The sequence below is a fragment of the Poecilia reticulata genome, chromosome 16 (assembly GCF_904066995.2).
Source record: "Poecilia reticulata chromosome 16, P_reticulata-male-v2, whole genome shotgun sequence".
Lineage (NCBI taxonomy): Eukaryota > Metazoa > Chordata > Actinopteri > Cyprinodontiformes > Poeciliidae > Poecilia > Poecilia reticulata.
This window is the reverse complement of record NC_088845.1, coordinates 28563156-28572923: the sequence shown is the minus strand read 5'-3', so window position 1 is coordinate 28572923 and position 9768 is coordinate 28563156. Positions and strand designations below refer to the sequence as shown.

Here is a 9768-nt window from a genome sequence, read left to right as displayed (position 1 = left end):
CATGTGGAGTGCCGCAGTTTTGGCAATCAATGTCACAATGACACCTCTTGACCACTGGAGGGAGCCAAAACATCATCCACACGTTTGAGACGAACAGGGAAAATACGGGACTTTCTCATGATATGATTTCTTCAGCAAGAAGAAATCATGAACGTTATAGAGGTTCCCTTTTGACCTTTATAACTCTGGGAGCATTAAACTGAGGAGACAACGTTTAATCAAAAACATTTTTTTTATTTTATTTGGCAAAGTGTCTTTGGATTTCAGCCGACACAGTCATAAAATAGCTATTACAGTACAATTAAAAAGTTAAACCATAAAATAACATCCCCCTCTATGTAAAACAAAGTGGCGACAGCAACTGGTGCAATATTTCATAATGCAAACCAATAATGCTCGCGTTGTCTTTGGTTAATTTAAAGTACATTAATATAATCAAAAGGAAGGTTATGCAAACATCTTTTATATCCCAACTCCCGATCCTTGGATAACATTGCACCTCAGTAGTAATGATCCCTTTTAAGGGCTTTTTTGGGGGGTTTCTGTGTACAGAACATCAAAGTTTACACGACTGCACAGCTATGCAGTCCTCTGGCCACTGGTACGATTCAACGGCGAAGTCGTCGTAGTCGGTGCTGTAGCGGATCGAGCGAATGTACGCTTCTTTGTCGGATGGCTCAGGGTGAAGAGTGGCCATTTTGTGGTGGTAAGCGTAATCCATGACCTGTAAACGGAACATTTTGGGGGCGGGGTGGAATTATACTTCTCGCTGTGTACGCATGTTGACGTGACAGGCTGGATTTAACTTTGTGCTGAGGGTCTCACCTTAGCAGCCAGTTTAAGAGAAACCTCCCTGATGGAGCAGAGAGGAGGATAGAGTCTTCCCTCGGCGAGATTCTTATCAGTCACCTGGTCAGCAAGCGCCTGCAAAAAACCGCTTATGTCAGCGTAAATAAGCTAATCGGGCTGCTAGGAGGAATTGCTTTCGTTTTAAGATTATTCAGAACCTTTACAAACATTTATGGGAAGAAAAAAAAAAGAAATAGGCATCTTATCTCACAATTACGAGATTCGGATCTTGTAATTACAAGAGAAGAGCTTGTAATTAGGAGACAACTGGAGAGGTGCCATTTAAAGACAGAACGACTGGTAATCTGTCGCTCTCATGGTCAGGGACTCCCACGGAGAACCGTCGCTTTAATTAGGGATTGATTTTAATTTTTCGAGAGTGAGAATGTACATTACCCACCGATGCTCGATAATTAACTGTTTGTGGAATGGCTTTATTCTTTCAGCTTTGTAACGTAGTCTAAAGTATCGACTCCAGAATGTAATAAAACCAAATTATGCGACAACTGACAAAAAATTTAAGAAAAAAAAAAAATCCTTTAACACATTTTGTAATACTTTCTCCTGCAGTATGTAATAATGTTATTATATTTTGAACTGATTATTAAAAATGCAGTCTCTGCTATTTTAAACACATTGACGGTGTAATAATATGGCCCATCAGATGATATGAGCCATAGTTTGTGTTCGACTTGATCAATATGCTTCTAATAATCACAATTTAGATTATGCATTTTAAACTTTGATCAATAAATACCAAACTTTTAGTTGCCGACACTCAGACTCTTAAACTCACATGCCATTCAAGCCAAAACATTCAAAACACGCAACTTTTTCAACGCTTTGGTTTTTTTACGATACCCGTTTTTTATTTATACATTTTTTTGGTGAATGCAAAAAAAATTACATCTAGTATAATTGCAGGATTTTAAGCTAGAATAATGTAAGAGAGATGATTTGTCTTATTATGTAATGCCGCATTGCACTATGTAGCAATGAAATAAGGAGTTTAAATGTAGCAAAATATCATTAAAGCCACGTTATGCAATAACACACAAAATGTAATAAAATCCTTGGATGTATTTTAAGATAGAGGGTTCTGAAGATGAGTCGGAAAAGTCACCTAAAAGACCAAAACTTCTGTGTTTATTGACCGAAGTTTCAATTTAAATCTACAACGTGATCGTTATTAGGAGTGTAATTATTAGGATGAACACCGTTTATGATTGTTTATTACTGCATTCCATCATCACTTCTAAAAACATGAACTACCTCCTCATTTTGTACCAACTGCTGAAAAATGTTATTACATAATATGGCAGAAAGAAGGGAAAGAAATGCGTTCAAAGAATTTTACATTTTGCGGCTATTATCACATCAAGCCGTTTTTAACAATCTTTTATTACATTTTGAAGTCTGATTTAATATGTTATTACATAATGCGGCGTAATAACCCAGCCCGTCTCTAAATCCTCAGTGTAAGCTTTCATCATTCAATTAAATTTTTCCAACCGTTCGTGCATCACCTCTGCAGCAGTCAGGAAGACATCCTCAGTGATGTGTCGCAAGGCACACGTGGTGACGCTCAGGCCCATTCCCGGGAAGATGTAGGCGTTGTTGCCCTGACCGGGATGGAACGTCCTCCCATCAGGCAGGGTGACGGCGCCAAACGGACTGCCGCTGGCGAAGATGCCACGCCCCTGCAGCAAGACGGAGTTCAAAATAATGCAAGTTAACCTCAGTATAGACATGCATAAACCACTATATAGATGCACTGAGAAATCAGCTGTGGGAATTGGATTTACTAGTCTTAATTCCAGAGATTTAAATGTGGCTAAACTAAGCTTTATAGTTAAAGTCATAATAATTAGCTACCCCGATGAAATCACACTCAAGATTCCTGTGGAAATAAAACCATAATTAAAAAAAAGTCATACTTGTGCTGCTTCCAAAACAACAGGAAACAGATTCTTCACAAAGTTTGATGATTTATATTTTATAAACGTGCAGAGTTATAAAAGGAAAACTGAAAATTGACAAGACCAACATTTTTAGCCCTGCTCTGCTTTTTATTTTTCATTTCTAAGACAAATCTGGTTGCGCCAACAACAGCAGCAACACTTTTCGGTGTGGAAGTTGTTTCTCATAGTTAGCTCTTTTAGCTGTTTCCTGTAACAGTGAGGTGATTAAAATGAAGTCAGTGGAAGAGCAGAGGTGCTGGAAGCTATTTTGAAGAACGATTGATCCAGGCTGCGACAGAGCGAGAGAGATCAAGACTTTCAGCAGAAAACTGAAAGGCTGAGCGGAGAACAGTAAGGCTGCTCTGGTCTATCCTTGTGAACTTCTAGTCTCTGTCAGTCACTGAACATGCTGGATCTGGAAATGTTGACTGTCTTTTGGAAACCTCTGAATTAAGGGAAGACTATATTTTTAGAAGTAAACACGATGAGACTGCTGATTTGAAAATGCCTACTTTGTTTAACTACAGTAACGACCAACATAAGACGCAAAAGCTTGTTTAAAATTTAAACTTCATAATAATTTTGTCTTTGCTTTTAAAATAATAGTTACACAATGTTTTACATAGCCCATCCATTCACACAGCAGTATGTTGACTCTTCGTGGCAGACAAAAAAATAACAATTACAATGTTAACCACAATGCAGCACTGCGTACCTCTGTGAATGTGTAGCACTCCTCAGCAGTACACTCAGCTTTGCTTGTTGGATTGCTAAGGGCGAAGATGATTGGTCGTTCATTGAAGGAAGCCATGTCCCTGATGATCCGCTCAGTGAAAGCTCCGGCAACAGCGGCAACACCTGGGATGTGAGAGCACTGAAGGTCAGTGGGTACTGAATCCTCGGTACTGAAGCGTGTCTGGAAATGATCTGCTGATGTCTGACAACATGAACAAAAGTGTTGCTCACCAATGATAGCTGTGGGTTTCAGATCCCTGATCACATCTTCCAGGTTTTTCATCTGAGGATGCTCATGGGCGAATCGCTCCTTCTCATGGGTCAGGTTGTCACGGCCCTAAGGATGCAGAGTGAGGGGATCAAGTTTAAAAATATCAAAGAAAAAAACAAACATATAAAAAATCCAAATGAAACATTGGAAAAATATGATTAACCTGCATCTTTTCTAAAATTGGTCACAAGCCTACTATGTTGGTTTGAAATGCACAAAATAACCTGAATATCTTTCCTGAATATTTGAACAGACAAAATCTTCCAAGGCAGGTAAAGTAACTTTTATAGTTCCCTAACCCTTAGTGCCACAAGGTTTTCTTAACTCTACCAAATACTTTTAATCATTCATCCATTCCAAGGTAAAGCTCAAAGTGAAAACCAGGATTCTAAATTTTGCTCTTTAAAACTCCAAAGTTGCATTTCTTAAAGGGCCAGTATTATGTAACAATCCACTTTTTTGAGCTTTACATCATGTTATAGTGTTATTCTCTCATTAAAAATATACCTGCAGTGTAACCTTGATTCTGTCATGCATTTGAGAAACTCTTTGATCTCCCGTGGCAACCAATCAGCTGTGAAAAACGCCTGGGTGAACCTAGCCCTGCCTTCGAGACAAAGCTCCTCCTTAGAGCTGCAGCTTCCAAGCTTGGTAGCTTCTGCCTCACAGAGCGGCCCTTCCCCATGTCTCCCCCACTCAGCTCCTTCAGACTAGCCAGCAGCAATTAGCAAATACCTGGTGAAACTGCTGAGCTCATTATAGGAGCTACTTCTCAGTGAAACGCTGGTAAGCATTAAATTACAAAGTAAAATTTTTTTTAAGTGATATTTGATATATTTTAACAGTTTATTGATAATGCTATAAGAACACATAAAACTGCCCCATTAACGTTTTCTCACAGCACCAGCTTTGCATCGGTCACTGCTATGAGAAAATATATTGCACTTTGCAACCCAAGTGGATTTTCTTAAGCTAAAATGTGAAGGTAAAAAAACTCTCCAGTGCAACATAAACCAAGGGCCACAAGGTTCCTAACTGAATATTAATATTTGAAGACTTTGGATTGGAGATACATGGGGTCGCTGGCACCTCAAAAGCAATTAGCAAATCATTGTAAATATGAATTTCTACCTGCATTCTGTTAGGTTTAGTTTGTGTGTGTTTGGGTGCGTGTGTGTTTTCAGTCCCACTAAGACACCTTGACGATGAGTCCCTTTGAGTCAACCATCCAGATTTTTTTCAAGCTTTCTTCTTTGCCGAGTCCCTCCTTTTCCATCGCCATGGAGATGAGCTCGGCAATTCCCATCGCTGCCTGGAAACAGCAGAGAAGGAAGGGGGAGAGAAAAGGACAAGAGGAAAAAAGAAAAAAACAAAAACAAAAAACTCTGAACGTTCTGGGTCACATTAAAGACTAGACCATGATTTTTTTTATTTTATTTTTTTACGACTGATGCACGAACCTCCCCTGCCCCTTGGAACACAATGGTGTGGTTGGTCATTTTGCTTTTGGTGATGCGGAGGGCGGCGAGGAGCCCGGCTACTGCTACAGCTGCTGTGCCTGAAGAAAGAGACCAGAGTCAATTAGACTTTTTGAACTCAGAGTTTATAACATTAATGTTATTGTTTATACGTTCAAACAGAGTTTTGAATGGATTTGAAAGAAATAAAAAAAACGACAGATTAGAGTTGCCGTTAGTTTTAGGGTGAATACATGTAAAAGAAAGGCCTGTCTTTTTGTCCTGAGCTAAAACCCTTAAAAGACTGTCGTTCAATATTGAAGACTTGGCTCCTCATTAGGCTTATTGATGACATAAAGAACAACAAAATGTTCCACACAGACATTTTATTGGCTCACTGTTTACTTTATTGTTCTGCGGCGTCTCAGCCTTTCCGTTCAGAACAAACTGAACTTTTTTTTGCTATGGTCAACCACGGCTATTGGTCCATCAGTGGCGTTACGGTGTAGAAATTGTGATGATCGATCTATGTGTGGAAATATTGTCTAGTTAACTTGCAGGAACTCGAGGGAGAAAGTTTCCAGATTTGTGTCTTTTTACGGATTTATAAACTAAACTTTCACTTAACTCCTGAAGAGTTTTGTCCATCAGGGAGACCAGTTTATGCCCAAAAATTAACTTCCTGTCTTGAGCTTTACATTCAGTGTTTCCATGTAATGTTCTTTCATTATGACGCCATCTATTAGGTGGAGTGCACCACTTCCACCTACAGTAAAACACCCCCACAACCTGATGGTGCAACTGTATTTCACAGTTGGATGAAGGTTCAGAAGATTATTATGCCAAAAGAGTTAAAAAAGGTCTCAAAACAGCAATATTATCGTTTATCTCGATAACTTCGCATGATAATTTATTGTCCAGCAAAATTTGTTATTGTGACAGGCCTAGTCAAAGTAAACTTTGTATATGTGGACTTAAGTTTGAAGGAAGCATTGAAGCACTTTCTAAAATTCTGTCCGTCAATATTCTGGCAATAATTGAATAGAAATCATTTTGGTTGTCCTGACTGATGTAAAACAAGAACAGATGAGTTTGTTTCAATGTGAAATAGTAGGAAAAAACTATACATGTAAAAATCTGGTTTCACATGTATTCTCTGTGCTGAAAAAAAACATCTTTCTTTTGAACTGGACAGCATGCATCAAGTCTTGATAAAAACTGTTATTGTCTAATGTGCTGTTGCTCCTCTGGTCTCTTTGGTTCCCTCGCCTTTCTCATCGAGCTTTTCTGCCACTTTAACCTCACTTTATCTCTTCATTCATCATTTTAAACCAAAACTCTTGATGCTCTGTTGGTGTAAGGTGAACGGTTTCCCCGGTTACCTTGGATGTCATCGTTGAATGTGCAGTATTTGTTGCGGTACTTCCTCAGCAGTCGGAAAGCGTTGATGTTTGCAAAGTCCTCAAACTGAATCAGACAGTGCATGCCGTACCTGCGAGCAGAAGAAATGCTTTTTATTCATAACTAAATTGCCACGCTGTAAATCACACAGTGGGAGAAAACAGACGAGGCGTAACTCGGCTCAGAGGAAGGAGCTGCCGCTCAACGCGGCACAGCAACACGAGCAAGCAAGAGGAAATATTAACCTTTTGCTGTTAATTGAAAAGCAAGCTTTTTGGAGAGAAATGCAATAGAACTTTTTCCACCTGCGTGCCCTCATGTGATTTTAGAACACCCCAGAAGGAGTTTTAACGAGGGAGCTCAAACACCCAATAAAAATCCGGGTAACAAACATCTCATTTCAAGGGAAAGAGCCAAAGCAGTAAACCAGCAGTGTTCGCTTTTACAAGTTGCTGCTTAGACCACCTATGCTACCCAGACAACACCTGTAAGCTTCTCAAAAAATACCCCATCTTTTAACAAAACGTAAGCCCAGCACTACAACTCTGTGAGCTAGATTCAGTAGTGACATAGGGGAAGGCTTCCCAGGTTTCCAAGCCTTTCAACAGATGCTGAGGAGTTTACTGGAGGTTTGAAGTTCACAAGCTGCATCTGGACCTGTGACAAAGAAGTTTCTCCTAACAAAATTATTCTCTTCTTCGTTTCATGTCATTCTCTACATCCTTTAGCCTTTTCTGTAATATTAAACATCGTCATCCTCCTAATATATTGAACTAGGTCTGCTGAAAGTATTTCAGCAAAAAAAAAAAAAAAAAAACTTTCAACAAAAAATGACTTAGGCTGTTATTTTAGGAGGATAACAATAGGGTAACAATATCCTTTTTAAGGGCAAATACTGTGTTAATAGTGACAATTTTAATGTCTGTGCAGATTTTTTTTTGCCACATAATGACAAGCAGGTCAACAGTATCAACAGACTGCAACTTTTTTTTAGAAGTCAAACGAGCCTCATTGTGTTGGCAGGAAACTAACACTGCACATCTCCTTGAACACGTTGCCTCCACGGTCAAACACTGTAGTGGCCGGATCAGAGTGTGGGGGGAAGGTTTCTGTTTTGCGCAGAAGTTTAGGGAGAAATTCTGCTCTGAACTCGGCACATTCAAAACGAGGCCGTGGAGAGAAAACAGAAGAAGGTTCGTCTGAACTGGAAATTTAAGACAACAGAGCTTCTGTTCCAGTGACGGAGCGATGGAGGAAATTGGGGACAGGCTGGATAAACATCAGCTTCCAGGACAGAGACACTGGATAACAGTGAGAGGTGCTTGTTTTCAGAGCCATCCTTTCCTTTCTGTTTCCAGGTATTCCGGTCTCCTTCGCTACCGTAGTCCTTTGTGAGGAAAGCATTGTTATTGAACAGCTCAGGAAAGCGGTTTCCCACTTGTTATGGTGACTGCAGAACCGCTTAGGTTAGCAAAGAGCTGGGCAGAAGTGAAGCAAAAACGAAAAAAAGATAAATTTCAGATGCAATAAAACTTTATGTCCTGATGAGAGACTTCTGTCCTGTGACTCACAGCAGGACACTGGACGCCCCGGCGCAGACGCCGACGGCGGCGCGAGCTTCCTGCCAACACCGGAGCAGCGCTGACACGAGAGAAATGTGTTTTCTATCAGACACGCAGCGCTGCTGAGAGACGGCAACAAAGACGAGGAATTATGAGGCCAAAAATGGGAGCTATAAACATTTCATTGCGTTTCGGCTCGAGGACACGGAGACGGGCGACAAGGCGCGGGGTGGATGCGGGCGCTGCCCTATTGCCAAGCAAAACAGTGCGGCCGCTGTTGCGAGCGCAAGTTCACGCGAGTTCACAGGCTGGCTTAAGATGATCCGGAGGAGATCTGCGTTCGCCTGCTGCTGCCCCCTGGGAAGGACCGAGCTGCTTTCTTTTAACTTAAGCTCAAAAATAGATCTTTTAGTGCAAACCCTAATTGCCTCTCAGATTGAACATAAAATAAATGCATGCATACTTATGAGCTTTTGGTGACCACAAATTGCAGAGTGAATATCTGTGATTGTGGTGTTAAACAAAGGAACACCACTCTGCTGAGGCGCTTCGTTCTGATGTACCCACCAATAAAGATAGAGTTCTTGTTCTGTGTTTTTTTTTTTTTTAACAATGTGTGTGTGTGTGTGTGTGGTGGACGAAGCTTCTGTTCAGCGTTCGGTGTCTTTGTAACTTTCACTGGACACCCTGGGGATGTCAGAAAGTCCCAAAGTGTTCCCATGCCAACTAAATTTAAGAAAATGACAAAGACACAACGACATAATTTGCTTTTATGTTCTTACTGAAGAATTATGGGCAGAAAGCTACGGAGGCCAAGGCACACCCAGGAGATTTAAATAGCTTGGTATTATTCCTGACCATGCTCTAAAAAGCAAACTAATCCCTGAGCAGCAGAGGTTGTACCCAGCTACCGTAAGCACCAAAAAAGGTGGATTTGTGATCATTGACCATATTATTGTGTAACTTAGCATTTTGAAAATACATGTATATAATGGGAGCATGTCAATTAAAAAAACAAAACTATTTTTTTTATTAAAATAATTGGGCCCTATGTGAGGGTTTTTTTTGTGTCTGTATTGAAATTTATTTATTTCGCAAAACTTGGAAACACTTTTTTCACATCACACAAATCACATGATCAAAAACCGGATGTTGCCACTGGCGCAAACCACGAAGAAGAAGATGACAGGAAGTGGTAGGAGGATGATAGGTTGACATGTTTTTTAACAACTTACCACGTGAACAAGCTTATCCACGTTCGATTTCAATGGCATTTCTTACTTAATGGAACCACTGTAACTGTGAAATTGTGATTTTTTTTCAACATTAGTGGAATACTAACAAAGTTTTGTGCTCATTTGTAATAAAAACAGCTACCGATGCAGAAAAAAAACACAATGTGCAAAAATGGGCGATTTAAATCTGTTTTTGACTACCATCTTATTCAGATTGTCATTCCCACTTCATAAATGATCAATTTAAAAAATGCTAACTGAATTTGCATACCAGACAGGTGTCTGTCTCCTTTTAAA

At 40.0% G+C, this 9768-nt stretch overlaps 1 protein-coding gene across 2 annotated transcripts in view; it reads right to left on the bottom strand.

Moving 5' to 3' along the window:
- Positions 1–213: 213 nt before the first annotated feature.
- Positions 214–9768, bottom strand: part of me1 (malic enzyme 1, NADP(+)-dependent, cytosolic) — a 90634-nt gene continuing 81079 nt past the window's right edge. For both annotated transcript variants that reach the window (XM_008431900.3, XM_081597236.1), the window contains 8 exons: positions 6656–6765; positions 5277–5374; positions 5015–5128; positions 3777–3882; positions 3526–3668; positions 2376–2549; positions 826–924; positions 214–724 (listed from right to left, as the gene is read on the bottom strand). In XM_008431900.3, coding sequence (XP_008430122.1) covers positions 557–724; positions 826–924; positions 2376–2549; positions 3526–3668; positions 3777–3882; positions 5015–5128; positions 5277–5374; positions 6656–6765 — 1012 coding nt within the window. In that variant the 3' untranslated portion in view covers positions 214–556. The remainder of the gene's footprint in view (positions 725–825; positions 925–2375; positions 2550–3525; positions 3669–3776; positions 3883–5014; positions 5129–5276; positions 5375–6655; positions 6766–9768) is intronic.